The sequence below is a fragment of the Pristis pectinata genome, chromosome 20, assembly GCF_009764475.1.
Source record: "Pristis pectinata isolate sPriPec2 chromosome 20, sPriPec2.1.pri, whole genome shotgun sequence".
Taxonomy (NCBI): domain Eukaryota; kingdom Metazoa; phylum Chordata; class Chondrichthyes; order Rhinopristiformes; family Pristidae; genus Pristis; species Pristis pectinata.
In genome coordinates, this window is record NC_067424.1 from 29,224,392 (window position 1) to 29,245,121 (window position 20,730).

The 20,730-nt window shown below is 38.8% G+C and overlaps 1 protein-coding gene across 1 annotated transcript in view; it reads right to left on the reverse strand.

The window, feature by feature from the left end:
• The window catches only part of LOC127581045 (ankyrin repeat and SAM domain-containing protein 1A-like), a 244,659-nt gene that overhangs the window by 120,950 nt on the left and 102,979 nt on the right, over window positions 1-20,730 (reverse strand). Inside the window, 2 exon segments of the mRNA XM_052035103.1 lie at window positions 5,618-5,692; window positions 20,331-20,457. Of these exon segments, the coding sequence (XP_051891063.1) occupies window positions 5,618-5,692; window positions 20,331-20,457 (202 nt within the window).

A 20,730-nucleotide genomic window follows, 5' to 3' on the forward strand; every position in this document is an offset into this window, starting at 1 on the left:
TATGTTTGTTTTTCTTGTGCTATGGAGCCCACAAGCAGGCTAGATGTTATATACTAGGCTCCTTATGCAATGCTGTAGAGTCACCTCCTGATTAAGCCCTGCAATATAAATACCCGATCAGCATTCACATTTAAGATACTTGCAGCATTCTTGACCATTTCAGATACAAGATAAAGCTAAAAACTTGCACCCAATAAACATTTGAATCTAAAGTCTGGGCTCAGTGAATGTTGGCTATAACTCTGGAAAACAAATGCACAGTACAAGTACCCTCAATTCTAGCACAGATGATTTATTATCTAATAACAGCACTGAGATTTTCAAGCTGATACGAATTTAGACTTGAACTGTTGAAGTAATGGCATTACCTCTCAAACACTGGCTGCGATAGTTCTCAGGTCAGAACATGAAGTTCTAACTCTTACTGCTTGCTTGTTCTGTAACATGATTTATTGTGTACCAAACCGCCAACAGAATAAGCAAGCTGCAAGTGGAATGTAGAAGCCTCTGCCAACAATTGCAATGCTGCAGAAAACATTTAAAGGTCAAAAGCATAGTTGAGCATCAGATCAGTACAATGACTAAATCTGTTACACTTCACACAATGTGTCATTCATCAGTACAGAACTAATTGTCTCAGCAACTATATTTACTTCAAAACATACAGTGCCACAAGGCAAGTATGAAGACTTATTAATTACTTGCAGCTAAATTCAAGGCAATTTAGTCAATAATTGAAATTTTTACCCAAGTCTGAAGTGAAGAATTGTTTTAAAGATTTCTTTTCCTCTGCTTTTCGTGAGTGAATTATGATCCTAATTTTCACAGAGAATGCCACAGCCATTCTACAAGATGATATTATTTTAAATTTTATCATGCCCAGTGGGAAATGTTAGCCTCTGCATCACCTTGTGGAGGAAATAACTTGATCTGTAATGTCTGAACACAGAAGCAATTTCAGTGCTGTCCTGTTTGGGGAAAAAGGGAATTGAATTGTCTTCTTTACTCCGAGATTCTCTGTCTCTGGTTACAGTGTTATCAGACTCAAATCAATGGTAATATTTGTCCTCCAAAGGAGAGAAAAAATGTACAAAAGCACACAGCCCACAAATGCTACCGAGGCAAGGCTATACAATGCCATCAAGCAGTTTAAAGATTAGAATCTTGCACTGGATCTGTTGTGCGCAAGTATGTGCAGCTCGGCTCGAACACTTCAAAAAACTTTGGTTTTGGCATTGCAAAGCATATCTTTTTTTAAAAAATAATGTTGGGATTGCCCTGTATCACTAAAGTGTCCGAGCAACTTAATTTAATTTCCATCAATGCTCCTTATTTAAGAGTTTATTGTCCTAAATCTACATGGCATAGTGGTTTGGAAAAGGCTTTGCTTAGCATTAATTCATTGGTAGATCAATTCTGAAGCACATGAACTTTTTTAATCCAAGAACGCAGGTTAATGAAAAAAATTGATCCAAGTTTCATATGTGGCCCACTAGAATGTAGCATGTAGTAATGCAGTCCACACAATATAAAAAACAAAATGTTATACATTCCTCATTATAGCAACTCAATTACAAGGGGTGTGTCTGTCTGTGTTGGGGGGCTCAAGGGTGGGTAGGGATCTCAGTTTAACATCAAGGCTTGCATATTTCCACCAAGCCTGTAATTGCATCTAAAGAAACAAATGAAGTTCAGGCCACAGGCTTCTGGAAGCCAAATATGCCATGAAGTTAAAGAAAATTATGCCTCATTCCAACCCTGCTGCACAAGCAAATGGAATGAATTAAAACAGCAGTGAAAATGAAGTTGAAAGTGATGCAAAACTGTAAAGCTGATTACAGACAACCCTGCCAATGGAAAATTTGAAAGCATTAAGGTCCGAGTGCAACAACTAGATTAGTGTGCTACAGTTTGCCAAAATGGAGTCACCAAGGACATTTACCAAAGTAATTGCAACAAGCAGAAACTTCCATATTTTAATGATCTCAGTAGTAGGAGAGCAGCAACAAATCTATCTACCATATAAAAAACCCACATATACAGCACACAACACAAGCTAACATAATTCTCCCTTCTCCCGATGATGGTTCTTTAACACTCCCAAATTTGTTTTACCTTCTCCTAGTTTATTCATTCACTTCCCAATTTGTTTCTCTCCACCAGCTTATGTTTCTCATTTAATTTATCCAAAACTCTGCTGCTTGCATCATGACTCATACCAATTCGTAACTCATCACATTGTGCAGCTGACCGATCTTTGTCCTCATCCAGCAATGCAGCAAATTAAGAACCCTCATATCCTTCCCTCCCATCTCTGTAACTTCTACTGATCTTTTACCTCCGCATGGCTCCAAATTACAGCTTGTTGTGTATGCACAAATTTCTTTTGATAGGAGGCCATGTCTTCAGATTCTTACAACCAAACCAATTCTTGAGGAATTCCCTCAAGAAAACCTCTATTGTGTCACCATTCTATAAAATATTTCAAATCCACCAGATTAGATTGCTTTCCCATAATACCTCCTGTTGACCGTGCCAGTCGCAGTCTCTCTTCATCTTTGTTTACACTCCCCAGAGAGCGATTTCTTTCTTCCTTCCACAATCATCCTCGCAATTTGTGCAGTTTTCGTCTTCCCTCTGCTCTCCTAATCTGCACTCCATCCCCACCCCATCCCCTACCCCAACCTCCATCTGGCAACCCAAACTGCACCACATCCCCCAGCCCAATCCACATCCCATCCCCCAGCCCAATCCGCACCCAATTCCACACCTCCATTCACGCCTCATCCCCCTCCCAATTTGCACTGCATTTCAATTCATGCCACACCCTCCCCCAATTTTGTACCATGCTCAATTCATGCTGCGCTCTTTTCCTCCCTCAATTCATGTTGCTCTCTTCCTGTCCCTCAATTCATGCTGCGCAACCCACCCTCCAAATTGTGTTGCATTCTCTCTCTCAATTTACACCATGCACCTTCTCCTTTCTCAGTTTGTCATGTCCTTGCTCACAATTTTCATGCAATATTTGTTGTGAAGGTGCCATTCTCTGAACTGTTATAGCAGTGATGTGTTCTGAAGAGTATGTAGTTCACAATAGGATAGCAAGGATACTGCTCATAAGCAAACCACACATACAGGAACTTTTGTTTCGAGGTGTCAGTGACTGTTTCAGGAGATCTGTCTCCCACTTCTGCAGTCACCCACTTCTCAGGGAACCTTGCCCTTGGGAGTCTTCGTGATCAGCGTAAATTTGATACTCAACGGATTAAAGCCATGTTAGCATTGTTTCAATGCACACTTATGAGAAGGGGAAAATGCATCCAATCCCATCATGTTACATATTATGATTTTGCAGGCACTATAAATTATTATTAAACATCAAGCTCCATATCTTATACTTACTGATGATTAGTCTAGCATTTCTCAAAGTTATAACGTACCTCATCAATGCAGTATTGTATCCACACAAAGCACATTGGCACCAGGACATTATTTAAAACAAAACATGCATAAACCAACACTCTTAACGCTGCCCCAATCCTCTTGTGTAATTCTTTTGATTCATCATCCCAATGTTTCCATCATGGACCCTGCTCATGATAGAATGTGACAACTATATACACAATTCAAATGGAGAACATATTTCAAGGATGGGAGAAATCTCAAATGTCTATCAGGAGATTTTTCGCAATTCAAGTACACACAAATATACAAATTTCAAATAGATTAAATGATTATGCCACACCTTATTGCTTCGCTCATCATATTGGCTGATCTTTTGATAAAAGGTAAGGTATCAAATTACCTGGGGCAAACAATCACAGATGGAGGTTTAAGATTGAGTGCTAGGTTTGGGTTTACATGGTTGACGTGAGTCAGATGGGAGGCTGGCCTCTTGATTCTTGAATGAATGATTAGCATATTCGATGCAGGCAGAGGTGTATCCTGGAGACAGAATAAGCAGTTCTATTTAAGTGAGAGAGTTTACATACACAAAAGACATGTAACAACCACAAGTCAGTTTCTACAACTTATCAAACTCTTGAACTCATGCATAATACAAAAGGAAGAAGCCACATATTTGACAAGTCTCTGGTTAAGTAGTGACACGGTTCCCACTGCATTTTCTAGTAGGGCAATAGCAATAAATAGTGACTTTATAATAAATTGGTTGACTTTCCTTCTCAAGCCTAGAGGGTATATGCACTAGAAGGAATTAGCAAAGGAACAGCTACCTTTAGAAAGTAAATAATAAAACAGTAACTTAATTTAGATACAACCCAAATAATATAAGAAATGTATTTTGCAAAAGAGGAAACGTTTACCTATAGAGGATTTAAGTTCTTCGGATGTCATCAAATTGTCTCAGAGACAGCAGAAAGTTAAAAAGGAGCCTCAAAGTCCTCTGGACAAGAATTTTCCAAACTTTGCAGACAATATGCAAATAAAAAATGTTTTGTTGCAGGATAAAAGCACAAATTTGCCTAATTGTAAATAAATTAATTTTCACAAGAGAAAATTAATGCCAAATCCATTTGAACCCTGTGACATAGCTCAACGCCCATCTACAAATTGCTGATGACACCACTATTGTTGGCAGAATCACAGGTGGTGACGAGGCAGCATACAGAAGTGGGAATAGGTCAGCTGGTTGAATGGTGTCGTAACAACAACTCTGCATTCAACGTCAGCAAAGCCAAGGAATTGATTGAGGGCTTTAGGAAGGGGAAGTCAGGTGAACATGCACCAGTCCTCAGTGAAGGGTCTGCCACGGAAAGGGTGAGCAGCTTCAAGTTCCTGGGTGTCAACTTCTCGTAGGGTCTATCCTGCACCCAGAACACAGATGCAACCATAAGATGGAACGCCATCGTCTCTCCTTCCTTAGAAGTTTAAGGAGACTTAGCACATCAAAGACTCTGATAAACTTCTACAGATGTATAGTGGAAAGCATCCTGACACGCACCATGGCCTGGTATGGAAACTGCAATGCACAGGAGGCTACAGAGGGTAGTGGACTCGGTCATTTCCATCATGGGCACAGCTCTCCCCACCATCAAGGGCAACTACAAGAGGTGATGTCTCAGGAAGGCAACATCCATCATTAAGGACCCCCACCATCTGGAACATGCCCTCTTCTCGATACTGCCATCAGGCAGGAGCCTGAAGACCCACACCTCAAGGTTCAAAAACAGCTTCTTTCTCCACTGCCATCAGGTTCTTGAACCATCCTGAAAAACCCAAACACTACCTCGGACTATATTTTTTCTCTCTCAATTTGCACTAATGTCATTATGTTTATTTTGTTGTGCAAGTTATGTACAATTTATGTTAACTTATGTTTGTACTGTACTGTTGCTGCAAAAAGCTAATTTTTCTGGCATTTATGCCCTGGGTATGTATGCCTATAACAATAAACTTGAACTTGACCTAAAATCATAATGATTATTCTCATCTTTAAACTACAACTGCTTTCAATTATGTACACTATGTTAATATGAACCACTGCACTACAATAACATCACAATATCCTAAAGAATTGAATAACATCACAATATCCTAAAGAATTGCAGAAATTGCTTTCAAAATACGATAATGCCACATGCTTCCTTTTACTGACCTGAGAAGATGGTGAAGATCCGACCAGGCTTTGTGGTCACTTCAGAGGATACAGAAGCAGGCCCTGCCGTCTCATCTGCAGGGACCAAAGAAACAAGTTTTCTTTTTTTCACTTCTGAAAAATACCATGGCACATTGTGGAAATGTTTTGTTCTTTCTTCCAAATACTTTCATTGTTTTAAGCATCTTCCTCAATGCCTTAAGCCTTATCTCTAATTGGTCAACAGTTTTATAAGTCCGAACAGTTGCAAGGTGAAGGCAGTATTTTGACTATTTTTCCCACAATCAAATACTGAACACACAATGTTGTATTCAGTTCTGGTATCCTTATCTAACAAAGTACTTGCCTAAGAAAAGCTGCATTGATGTTTCACAAGACTGATTCCTGGGGAAGGGGGGTTTGTCCCTTAAGGCTGATGAAAAGTTTCAAGAACGTGGTAAACCCTTAGATTCCTTGACAGAGAAGGAACTGAGAAGATGGCCTGGATTTTATGGTTATGGTGGTCATGAAACTGCTTGGTGTTCAATACCATTACAAAGTGAAACTGAATCTGTTTCGAATATGCACATTCAGTGAAATGCTGAAAACACAGAACTTACCATCAATGATTATCTGCTCCCCCACAGCCTTTTGCCTTCATCAGCATAATCTCCAGAAATGAGTGATGTGAACTTGAGGTATTCATTAACTATTCTATCAAGTACTCTTAAAATATATTTTGCTTCAGGAGATGTTTTTAATTGTGAATAATATTGCATTTTGAATAATTACCACTTAGCAATCTGCTAAGCATCCAACAATTTTTTTTCATGAAGTGCAATTCCCGTGGATAAATAAATCAAAATGGCATGGATTTTAAAACGATTAAATTTTTTCACCATTTTAAAGAACATTATAATTAAGATTTTACCTTAATCTTTAAGTCCTAACCATGGTTACATGCTATGGAAAAGGCTTTAGATGTTAGTTAACAATTATGACTTTTACTTCCAGGCACGCTATGTCACAATTCTTTAACATGAGCGATTGCTCAATTTATGACATCATTGTTGTTGGACACCATAGATCCCATGAAGCTGATGCGTAACAGAATCCAAATTGGAAAATGGAGAGTTCATGCTCATCACTGACCTTTCCAGTTGAAGACCTGTGTTCTACAGCAGGGGCAGGGTGACAGACTTGTTTTCCAGATCTAAGATGCAAGGCTCATTCTCTGTATGTTTTAGTAAACAAGTTGATGATGGAGCTCAGCCTCTGAACATGAAAGTGTTGTCTACGTATAGCAGCTCAATAATTGGAACTGAGGCAACTTTGGTTCTAGAATAGAGCTGTCATAGATTCAGCAGTATTCCATTTGTCCTGTAAATTAGGAGCATCCTTCTCAAGTTCAGCAGCCTGCAGAAATGTGTCTCGATCTCATGATTATTTCATGTAATTCAGCTCTGATCTTATCTAAAAGGTCCAAAACAAACAATAACAGTGCAGACTGGTGTAAGAGGCAACTTTTTCACCCACACAGCTTTGTTGATCCTTCTTGCTACAGTGCCACACCTCCTCAGCTCCAACAAGATCACGACTGGATTGAGCTGATCTACAGGACAATTAGGAAACTGTTCAACCTAGACCACCTCCATTCCAGAACCAAGATCACTGCAACTTCAGTAATCACACTGCAGTACTCAAACAACACTTGTATAATTCAAGTCTATGATTACATATACAAACAAGGAAGCAATGAAGGGCAAATGAAACATCTTCCAGTCCAGGACAATTTGTGGAAAGGTATCAGATTTAGAATAGCTGTGGAATACAGCAAATAACAATAATGCATATAAATATAACTGGAGATTAATTGTAGTAAAATGGATCTGGCCCAGGTGGGTTGGAATCAAATACTGTCCACCTACTGATTGGTCACCAATAACAAGCCAAAGAGTCAAGAGTTCAACTACAGCCTTTTCCCATAAGGAGATATGGCACCTAAAGTTAGAGCTCCCTGGACAACCAAGGAAAGATTAAAATAAAACGGGCAAGGGAAGGTTAGGTCAAATGCAAGATTTGAAAGAGTAGAAAACTAAAATGAATACATAAAGTATACAAGATATATAAAAACAGGGCATGACAACAGATTAAAAGCTAACAGGAAACCTCAGTCTTTTATTAATAAATAATGAAATGACAGTTTACGGTCAGAACAGGTTAGAAACAAAACAAATTATCTTCAAAACAACTGACATGGATGAACTATTAAATGAATTCCCTGCATTCAAATTCATGAGAGAACTGAGTCCTGCCTGTGTATTAATCTTGCAGCCACCACCTGCCTCATTTGTGGAAAAGACTGCACTCTCAAATTGGCCTCATTATCCACTTCAGGTCCCACAAAATCAGAGTGGAAGTCAGTCATCCTTGATCCCAAGGGACTGCCTAAGGACAGTAAAAGAGAAGGGAGGTAGCAGTGGCAATAGGATAAAAAAAAGTTATGCTAAGGCTTTTAAATACAGGTTAAGTCTCTGTTCAACTGAGTTTTACAATTAGAAAGAATGCCAAAGTTCAGAAAAATTCATGAAATTTATTTGGAGGATTCCAGGAATAAGGACTTAACATTCTGTGCAGAAAAAAGAGAAAATCAGTAATGGCTGAGAAGTGTTGAATGCGTAATAAGGAGAAACTATTTCCACAGACAAAAAGACCAGCAAGCAAAGAACACACAAGCAGAGGCAACATTAATATTTCTCTTTACCTTGTGAATAGAGAAGTACAATACAGAAACTACACCAACAATCAAGCAGCAGTTTACACTAATCCTACATCAATCCCATTTAAAAAAAATTCTCCTGACATTGCCATCAACTCTCCCAGGTCCCATCAGTAACTTACATACAAAGAGCAATTTACAGTGGTCAATTAATCTACCAACCCACCGGTCTTTGGGATGTGAAAGGAAACCCATGCCATCACAGGAAGAATATGCAAACTCCACACAGACAGCAAAGGTCAGGATTGAACCCAGCTGCTGGAGCTTTGCACCAGCAGCTCTACTCACTCCATCACTGGGTTGCCTTATTTTTGAAGCAGTTGGTGTGAACTGGAATGTACTAAATCAACCATTGGAAGCTTTGGAATAAGATAAATATACGAATATTTACTAGACTATGGGGTCAAGGACAAAGAGGGATGAATCGGGTAACTTAAATGATCTTGGCACAACTGGCCAAATAGGCTTCATCTGCACTGTACCTCTCTATAATTCCACAAATATCCACAAGGGAAGGTTCTCATTTAAACTAGTATGCAAAGCCAACAATGCAATCAAGTTTACCTTCAATAGCAGAGTGAACGATCTAGCTTGCAGAACCAATTTGTATGATATAAACAAGTTCACTCAATCAGATAATTTCAAAGTACCAGGTTGCTACTAGTTTCTAGTTACATTACTAGTTTCCTCTAAATCGACAGTAAACAGGGCTTAAATTACACTATAAACATACAGTGCATTTAGAATAATTGTCTGAAGGCAGTTTTGAAAATCAGTACCCTTTCGACTTGAAAAATACTTGAACAATTTCCAGCCATCACAAATCCATCTTTCCCTTTGAGCAAATGTTTGATTGCATGATTTATGATGACATTCAGTACTGACTTTCTGCATACTTATCTGCATCTCTTCTGAAGTCAGAGTTACACTGAATGGCAATTTAGAACAAGCAGGAAGAGGACAGGAAGGAGAGACAAGATAAAAAGGAAGCTATATAAATATGTAACAGAGAAAGGAACAGAAAGGCATGTGGATAGCTTGAAATAAGGGGGCTTGGGAAAGAAACTCATGAGGATCATAACAAATGTCCAGTTAGGCTGTATAGCCTATTTCTATGCTCTACATTGTTTGTATATCTAGTTCCAGCACAGATTGGGTTTATAGATGCTGCTTTGGATAGTCATGAATTTATCAGATTCTACAAGCACAATGAAGAGTAACAACATAATCCACAGGATGCTCAAAGCGGCTGCGCAGGTTGACTCTGTGGTTAGGAAGGCATATGGTGTATTGTCCTTCATCAATCGGGGAATTGAATTTAGGAGCCGGGAGGTATTGTTGCAGCTATATAGGTCCCTGGTCAGACCCCACTTGGAGTACTGTGCTCAGTTCTGGTCACCTCACTACAGGAAAGATGTGGAAGCCATAGAGAGGGTGCAGAGAAGATTTAAAAGGATGCTGCCTGGGATGCGGAGCATGCCTTATGAAAGCAGGTAGAGGGAACTCGGCCTTTTCTCCTTGGAGAGACGGAGGATGAGGGGGGACCTGATAGAGGTGTATAAGATGATGAGAGGTATTGATAGGGCAGATAGTCAGAGGCTTTTCCCCAGGGCTGAGTTGGTGGCCACAAGAGGACATAGGTTTAAGGTGCTGGGGAGTAGATATAGAGATGTCAGGGGTAAGTTTTTTACTCAGAGTGGTGAGTGCGTGGAATGGGCTGCCGGAAACGGTGGTGGAGGCTGATACGATAGGGTCTTTCAAGAGACTGTTAGATAGGTATATGGAGCTGAGTAAAATAGAGGGCTATGGGTAAGCCTAGTAATGTCTAGGGTTGGGACATGTTTGGCACAGCTTTGTGGGCCAAAAGGCCTGAATTGTGCAGTAATTGTTCTATGTTCTATAATCTTTTTTCATTTATTCATTTTCCATGTGGCGTCAGTGTCAAAGCCAGCATTTATTACCATTCCTAGTTGCCCTACAGAAGTGGTGGCAAGCCACTTGTTGAGCAATGATAGATGGACAGCATAAACAAAGGACTATGATTGGAATTCCACTGCATTCACAACATGCAAGCTAGGCATGTCGATACAATGTAAGTTTATTGAGCATTTTCAAGAGCTAATGTACAATTTGGAGATTTTCCCATATCATAACCATGCATAATCTTAAAGTGATCCTGGCACATTTTTCTAAAATCTTGCTTCATTCCAGATGAAAACTAGAATTTTTAAGATTGCTACATTCCTTAGCAAGGACTGCAACACAGAGGGGACTACATGAATAAGGCTTTAAGTCTGATTCTTCCCCCCACCCCACCCCCGGTGAACATATACATCTACATTGATCTTTGCCTTTAATCAAAGAATTCTCATCTGTTAGCAACAAGCTGTAACCATTTAATCTTGCATTCCCAATTGTACTTCCTGTTACAACTTGCTGTTCACGATAGTAATTGCACATTTTGCATTGATACTCATTTTCAGTGCAAAGGCACACGATGCATTGATTAGAGTCTGCACTGTTCAGATTCTATGCAACACCAGTGTCATATAAAATTGTTGACTAAAAGATGTGAAAATCATCTGGACAGAGTTGGATTTTGCACTTTGAATACTCTACAAGATGAAATTTCAAATAACCCCCTTGGGATTGTCAGCTCTGCCTTATTCCTGATGCTTCAATCCTATGACATCTGATTTTAAACACAGCTCATATGAATAATTGCCGCTATGAGAAACAGCCAACTGTGGAATCATCCCCAGTGAGTCAGTGCCAAGTGAACAATACACCAGTGAGAGTAAATGCCAAGAAACCATACTCCAAGGAAGAGCTGATGCCTGGGGAAATTACACGCCAACAAAAAGTTATCACCAAGTGAACCACACAGGGAAGTTGGAGCTACAGGGGCCATGCCAGAGTGAAGATCAGTGCCAGACTAACTGAATCTATGTGAGAGTCATTATCAGGGCACAAGGAGGAAAATTAAAATGCTCGGTGTTACGAACCAGCAACAAAAGAGACACACAGAGTCATAATTCAGTGTTAAAAATTATTTTATTAATCACTACTTATAATAATACGAAAAATAGAAGTAAAAATGTTAGTATGTTAGAATTCAAAAATGTTAAACCTTGAACATTAACCCCAAAAACTAAACTCTTCGTGTGTGTGTGGCAAAGTCCCAAACTCCAAGTCCAGGAATGGTTCTTAAAGTTCAGTTCCGCAAGCCATAAGGTGAAACATGAGCAAAGGCTTCTTCATCCACCACCGTTGACTGAAGATAAGACGTAGATGTAGAGAACATAGAGAGAGTAATTACGAAATCCAAATGTTCCATGATGGAACCCAAACAACACTTCAGTGTTTACTCGGTAGTGACTTCCTCACCCCGAAAAGCATCCGAATCGTGGTCGTCCACACAAATACCTGTTTCCTTCTACAGGTCAGCAACAAAGTGAACTCCACCAGATTACTTCCAATTTTCATTTGTGGATTTGCAGTAACAGACACAGTTATTGTTTCTCATCCATCGATAGAGAACACTAGCAAGCTGGTGTCTCTCTCCCTTCTTCGACCGACTGACTTCTCCAACAATGTCATTACGTCCTTTATCTTCTGTTGACGTAAGCACACCACACACACACTACTACTCTATCTTAAAGGGACATTCACCGAGTCCGTAACATCGGAGTACATTATACTGCAGATGAATTCGCCTGCAAACACTGTACCATCCGTGCTTATCTTGTGCCTTTAGGAAGTGCTTTGCTGACAGACGTTTGTTGTAAAGGCTAAATATTGTTCATTTGGAGATGAAACTTAATTATCAGGTTCTTCATTGTTTCAGGAAGCTGAAGCAGATCTGTTTAAATTCAGGCAGACAGTCAATCCCAGGGATTCCTCCTGGTTTTTGGCCCCAGTTCAGTTCATCAATGCCTTGGTGAGAGTTGGGGATATGATATTTCAATGCACAAGCCACTGGGCAGGTAAACCTACAGCCAGCTATAGAAATGCACGTTATACTGTTGACGTGCAACATGACCACCAAATTTCTATTTCCTGCAGGCACTCTAGAAGCACTCAGAATGAAGTGTGCAAGCTCACATTCACTTCAGTCGCAGAATCAGAGAGCATGTACAGGCCACTTGGCCCACCAAGTCATCATCACCAACCATCGAGCACCCGCTTACACTAATCCTGCATCAATCCCTTTTTACTCTCCATATTCCCACCAACTTCCTCAGATTCCACCACTCACCAAGAGGCAATTTACAGTGGCCAATTAACTGAGGAAGCCAGAGCACCCAGAGGAAATCTGCATGATCACAAGGAGAATGTGTAAACTTCACAGAGACAGCTACTCAGGTTTGATCTGAGGTCGGGATTGAACTTGGTCTCTGGAGCTGTAAGCACTCACTGGACCTCTTGGGCTTCTAGCAGTAGTGATCAACAGACAAATTGCCAATTTCAGCAGATTCCCATCCAGTATCATGTCCTTGTGCTCTTTTGGGAGGGTTAACAATGCAATTTGCAACCCACAGCATATTCCAACCTCAGTAAATTACTCAGTGGGCAAAGTATGATGTGTACTTGCAATTTAAAGCAATGCAATTCAAAACCTTTAGCACTAAGTTCTTACTTATGCATTGAGATTTAATTCAAATATTCAATAGTCATTGTTTGTTCCAGCACAAAGAATTCTGAATGATGAGGAATGGAGTGTAACTGCAGAGGGCTCCCCACCCTACAAGCTTTAAACTCCCCCATGTGGTGCTGGTGGAGAATTCGACTCCTTATTAAATAACAATATACTGGAAAAATGAAAACAACAAACTTCTTAGTTCTTTCTCATCTTTAAAAATACCATCTGGATTTTAAGTGTCTTAAATTGCTTTTGGTGGCATTGATATGCCAGTGTCAGATGCACAGATCATATGAAACTGGTGACATTTTGCTGCCACACCTTCATATTCTCAGCCAAACACAACCTTAGCATCCTGCTTAACTGCAGGACAAGATTGTGGTTGCAGACCTTATGTCACAAAGACCTCCAATCTCTACATCTATGTTTTTGCCTGCCTTGTCCATACTTCAATCCATCCTCCACCTTTGGCAATTTTTTCAACCAAACTCTGAAACTTGCATCTCATCTTATCTGGCTGACAATGGCACAAATAACACTACTTGTGCTATTGTCAACCATTGTTCACACTCTTCTGTTATCACTTTAAATCAATGTGCCTGAACCATCTTGCTTCTCCAACCCTGCAGCATTCCACCAATCCTTCTTTGACTTCAGCTTGTTTCTGTTGCTTTATTCATCATATCATCAGAGACCCTGATCTTAGCCACTCAGCTTGCATTTTGGGATTCTCTCCCAAACTTCTTTGGGTCCTTCTGTTTCTTCAACAGCTCTTTAAAATCAACCTCTCTGACTGATCGTGGCTAATTCCCTCTCCTATTGCTTTTAAATGTAAAGAATGATAGAACAATGGCATGCTTCTCTCCATTAAATTCATGTTCCATTTTATTCACTGGCATCACAATAGATATTCAACAATCTGACTGAACACCCGAATTCTTCAAATCCCTCTTCTGGCCTAAGCCATAATCAGCAGTATGTTTTTCATAATGGTTGTTGAAAGTGAGATTTTCTCTCTGTAGTTCATTTCCAAAACTGCTGCCTGCTATTTTGGCAAACCAACAGAACCTTGAACTTCTACATTTTAATCCAAGTCCCAAATCTCTAAAAATCCCAACCCAACACCCACCCTAACTCTGACAAAAACCATACCCTTGACTGTAATGTTCTTTATATAAAATTACTGTGTGTTAACATTGATTGCCAATTCCTTATAAACATGCTCCATTACCCCAGGTCTCTCTGGGTCCAATATCCCTCCCATTTTATACTTTGTTTAAAATATAATGTTAATATTGAGCATGTTGAAGAAGTGTTGAACCTTGCTTTATCCTGATTTCTTCCTTAAAGACAATGCATTTTATTTTAAATATTTATATTCCGACATTTTGCCACCTGTAACATGAGCATTGCTACCTTTCATCTTTAAGCTTCCCACGCTTACCCTTTTCTCAACTGTTCTTTCACGTAGTCTGTGAGCTCCCACATGGCTAAAATTGTCACTGAGCAGTTCAATTATCTCCACTGACCTTCTCCTCAACATCTAGGCATGTTGACATTTGAATCCATTTCAAACCAAGGTTCCCAGATATAATTTATTGCATTCCACTTCAGTGGTATACTTTCCCTGACCAACCCCACACCTGTCCCCACACCCAATTCTCCACCCTAATTTTAAACTCCAAATAAAAATGGTGTTATTAAAATTGCACCAGTGTTCCCCCACATAACTTCACCCCTACATCTCAGTTTTAAACCCTTCAGGGGCTAAGGCTTTCTCATTTTTGGAATAGCTCTCCTGGTGCCTACATCAAAGCTTAACACCTCAACTCTAATGTCATTACATGCACCAGTCACAAATCTGATTATTCAGAGCTGTACAATACTCCAGAATATCTAGAGATAAAAGTCTGAAACAGATTTTTAGGGTAAAGGATCACTTATGTTCACTCAGCACATGTAGATTTGCCTTTTCTAATTAACTATCTCATCAACAATACACGATACTTTTAAAACTTCCTTTATGAGAAAAGCCAATCAATAATCAGTATCTTCCTACTACACCTTTGAGAATTCTGACCGAAGTGTTTCATTAACAACCAATTACTCAGCACTGCTGAAAATATAGCAATTACCTCAGATACATTTTTAATTTATGAAATATGCAGTTCATTTTGCACTTGGTTCGATGCTCAGATTTAAAAGAAATATTCCTTTTAGGTACTGAGAAGCAAATCTACCAATAACAATAAAAGTTTGTACTGTAAATGAATGAATCCAAGTTAATAAACATTCACAACATAGAAAAAGCAGCAATCAAATCACACCATTTCTCACAAAAACAACTTGTATTTCATGTGTTTAACAAAACGTTGCATCTGAAGGTATTTAAGAGAAACAGCAATAAAAATGTTTGACACAAAGCTATAGGAGACAAGGAACCAAAAGCATTATTGAAACAGATTTTAAGGAGCATCTTAGAAAGGAGGTAGAGAGGTCTATGGGGATTTCTAGGATGTTGGGCTAAGTCAGTTGAAAGCACAGCTGGCAATGCTGGAATAGCTAAAACTGGACATGACCAAGAAGGCTGAACTGGAAAAGTGCAAAAACAGATGAGTAAGGCCATGGAGGGATATGAAACCAAGAATGAGGACTTCTTTTAAACTGAGGTGTTGTCCAATTAGGTAGGAGCCAGAACTAGTCAGAAAGTACATGTTGATGGGTGAGAAGACTTTGAATTAATAAAGAAGCAGTTTTGAATGAGTTCCAGATTTTTTTTTAAAAAAAAGGTAGAAGATCTGATTCCAACCAAGACATCTTGTAATAGTTAAATTTATCACCCAGAGGGTAGTTCGGAAATGGAATGATCTGCCAGAGGAAGTGGTGGAGGAAGGTACATTAACAATATTTAAAAGGCACTTAGACAGGTACATGGATAGGAAAGTTTGAGGGATATGGGCCAAAGAACCCATTCCCATGTTGTATGACTCTGACTAACTCAGCAGGTCAGGCAGCATCTATGGAGGGAAACAACCAAATCAACATTTCGGGTCGAGACAGATGAAGGGTCTCTGTCCGAAACGTTGACTGTGAATTCCCCTCCATAGATACTGCCTGACCCACTGACGTCCTCCAGCATCTTTTGTGTTGCTCCAAATTCCAGCATCTGCAGTCTCTTGTGTACAAATTTTTAAGTTAGGAGGATAGACAAGTGGTGCTGAGATAGACTCAAATGTCAACGACACAAATAGGAAACTAACTTTGGATGATGATGATAAAATTGATAAGAAATAGAAGCTTCTATGGTTAGATCCTTAACAGTAGTCGTTGCAATACAAAACTGCATTAAATGTAACATAAAGTTAGCTTTTTGTAGTGATATGAAAAGTAGTCTGCTAACAAAGATAACCAGCAGCACACTGCCACTATGGCCACACTAACGAAACATTTAATTTACACCTCTCTATAGGCAAAAGTAAAAGACCTGACAGTGTTAATTATTAACACCGGTACCGACAACATGAATCTTGTATAAATCTCAGTCTAATAACCACAAAGTCTTTGGTATTCATAGCTTTCATCTTATAGTACAAGAGATGCTTAAATTTATGGAAGAATTGGACTTATTAGTTTGAGGCAGACTGTTCCCAGTATTTGAGAGGTGAAGAACAAAGGATCTAGGGTACAAGCTTAATTTAAACGAGCATAGAAAAAGAAAAGCACTAAGAATGTGGAAGGTACTTCTTAAGTAAATGATTGAAGTATTTTAAGTAAACTGGAAGAATGATAGAAAAAGACCTGAAGATTTTTGTGAAGCGCTTGGATAAAGGTGACAAACTATTATTTTAAACTTTCCCATAACAAAAATACAGGTCAATTTTAAAAAGGAGCTATTGCTTAACCAGATCCATCCAGATCAGTAAACACAGGAGCAGACAAAACATGGTGTTAGCTGCATCAGGTCTGGTTCCATTTCAGATAGCTGACACGTGGAGGAAGAGGCGCAGTGGCAAGGGAATATAGTCAATAGCTTCAGCCGTCCTAACATTTAGATGAAGATATCTGGTCATCCACTGGATAAGTAGTATGATAGTTTAAACATGGTGAGTGAGGGTTGGGTGTTCTCAGCATACTCAATTAAAATGACAATGCATTTTCAGATGACATTGCTGAGGGCCACAAAATGAATGCGAAGTAATGGAGAGCAAAGAATTGATCCCAGAGGGTCACAGACATAATAGCTTCAGCAAGGAAGGAGCCAAAAGAAACACTTGCAAGGCCAAGACTTGATATGCAAGAATGGAATAAGGGAAGTGCAGTCCAACCTAGCTGGATGCTGGTGGAAAGACACTGGAGAAGGATAGTGTGGTCAAACATGTTAAAACTACAGGCTGATAAGAGTGAGGAAGACTAGGTTGACTTTCTGAGATAACCCACAGAACATTATTACTTTGTTAATGTCACTTCAATTCTGTGATGAGAGTCAGAAACATGATTGGAGGGATTCAGAAAATAAGTTCCACAAAGGTAGGCACAAATTTGGGAAACTAGGATATGTTCAAGGACTTGAGAAAACAAAAGGTTTAGATGTCAGGGGAAGGAAGGAGTTTGGGACTAGTTTAAATGCAAGGAAGTGGTACTCAAAAACCTGCTGCCAGCCAAAGATTACTGACTGACTTTTCCTCACTATTTTTCCCCTGACAGGGGTGTAAAAACCAAGAGGGCATTAATCTATGAGAGGAAGGAGTTTCAAAGGGAATTTTTTTTAAAAACACACACACACAGTGGTAAATACCTGGAACACACTGCCACAGGTGCTCGTGGAATCAGATATATCCTATGTTTAAGACACATTTAGACAGGCACTTAAACAGGCAAGGAATAGAAAGATACAGACCTAACTCGGGCAAATGGGATCTGTGTCGATGGGCAAAAAGATCAGCATGGACTTGCTGGATTGAATACCCATTTCTGTGCTGTACAGAGAATACCCAAGTATTCTAGTATATTCAACAACTGATGACTGCAATAATTGGGAAGTGTTTCTGCTAAAAATCAAAATTAATAGCTGAAGAAGAGGCGGCATGGAATCTGCCATTATTACTTGAAATTGAATAGTTTTAAATGTCTATGAACATGAGAAATATTTAAGAACTTAAATTCAGAGATCTTTGTCAGAAGGCAAAGCACCACCTATAGCTTTGTTTTTTTGTCAAATCCAACCAAGCTCATGTCCTCTCAACATCTGAGGTCTGAAGTCTGGTCTTTATGTGAACTCTGCCACCTGGCTCAGTGGGCCAACAGGGCAAGGCCAGGTAGATCTAGCTGAGTTAAACATGTGCTTCCAAGGACCGTGAGTGCCAGCTCCAAATAATGAGATAATCGGACTGGTCCAGTACAACCCTGTCCATTGTTTATTATAATTCTTTGTATAAAAAAAACAGTGCTCAATAAATTATGTACGAGTTTTAGTGAACTGGGTGGGGTGGGTACAATTTTTTTTTCTCTGATTACCTATTAGTTGATGTACCATGTTAAACTTCATTAGTCATAAGCCACCCAGGATTAATGTTAGCACTTATGCAGGCTCTTTGCCACATGATTGCAAAATGCATTAACTTTAATGATTCCTTGCCGAAAGGCTATGCCTTAGAAGTGAAGAATAATTTGTTGACACACTGCCTTGTTACAACTAACACATTTAGGCAAACATATTATTGAATCAACATCTGAATCACTTTTCAAGGCATTCGTAATTAAATGTGCCTGCAACATACTGTGACTTCACCATATCTCATCCATACATTGCAACTTACTTACAAATAAAATTATTTACATTGATCAATCTAAAAATCTATGCAATTTTTACAATTGATTAGTTAGTATGTTCAAAGATGGGCATTTTCTCTGCAGTTGTGTAATTAGCAAGTTTTATGGTGCATTTTCACTAAAACAAAACCACAAACCTTGGTCTGCAAAACAGCCATTCAATATTTACTTGGGATTCTGCCAATTATATACTGGAATCTTAAATGCGTTTAGGGGACTTGGAAAAAAAGTAAATACAATGAACATAAGAACAAAGATTGGCCAATGAGCAGCTCACCCTATTCCTTTCTTTAAGTAAACCATGGTGATCTGCCCTTCAACTTCATTTAGCCAACTGTGATCCACAGCCCTTGAAGTCCTTACTAAATAAAGATTTGTCACATTCAACTTGAATATTTTTTATTGAACCTACATCTATAAGCCCTTTTGGGCTCTAGATTCCCATCACCTTTTATGTCTAGAAGTGCTAAATGGGCTAATTCCAAACTTAAAATTGGCATCTTTGTCTGAAATTCTCCAACTTCTGAATCCAGTTATCACCTTAAACATTTATGCTAGATCATCCCTCACCCTATAAACACAAACAAATGCAGTACTGCAGTTTTTTTTAAGATGGGTCTGGCCAAGGTTCCATACAGCTGAAGCAACACTGCTTTCACTTTACTTTTCAGTTCTCATGAGATAGGCAAGTACGATGCAGTACTTTCTGAATTTGGTTTATTCCTTCTGCTTCATATTCATAATTTTATGCAAACCCCAATTTTCAGAAATCTGTCTGTAATCCCCAATGGAAACCATCAACATGGCTTGACTGGAAAACTTCATTGTTATATCACTTCTGTAACCATACATTTACGTGCAGTGTTTGTTCCAGTAAAATATCTATGACAAATTCTGAACAATAATCATTACTTAGATACGGTCAGCAAATAAGATAGCATATACTCCATTTAAAAATGAAACAGTACAAATATTGGAACTGTAATCACCCGAGTCCTGAATTACAGGTTGCATGTCCTGTATTACAGACATTCAACAAATTATGAATGTTCTATTTACAGATTTGCATTATAATGCCATTAGCTCTGGGGTATGTATATTTTTTGGCTTTAAAGAATAACATGCACAGGAATACACTGTGCCAAAAACTCTTGTAATGTATTTTACCCAGCCTTTTTGATTTATGAAATTTCGAAGTTTTTTTTTCCAGGAATTCATCCCTTTATAAATCTAGAAATGATAACACTGGAAATTTTTCACCATATATAGTTAAGGGAAGGTAATTACTAATCATCAGCAAAAAAAATCCATTTTCCACTGCAAGAGTAGGTTGTTAAATTTTGATTAAATTATTTCACTTCACAAAAAATATTGAAGCATGATCTTCAAGAACACATCAAGCTACAGTAATCAAGTCATTTTCATCACCAAGTTCATTTCAGAAATGCTATTTATAAAAAGTCCATTCTCCATCAATACAGTACCTGAATTCTCTCCTTTACATTGGGACTCATCCAAATGGGTTACTTTCTTTGTTTCTGCAGTCAGTAGAAGTTCATAGGGATTCTCATCCTCTTCAAGCTCTTCTGGAGTTTCTTTCACATCCAAATCCTAAGCAAAAACAAATATTTCACATCAAGCTCATGTATAGGGGATCCTGAAAAATGCCCTCGAGTTGCTGCTATGAGATACTTCATTCTAAAATGCTCACTAATAAGAAAATTAAAGCAACATTCTTGCACTTCTTAAATCAAGATTTCATGCAACTCTTGTTCCTTAGTTACCTCTCCAAAAAAAAAATCAGGATTTGGTTTGTCTAAGCATTCTACACTCATCGTGATCTGATCAATATACATTTTAAAAGTGATTGTTTTAAGCAAGTGC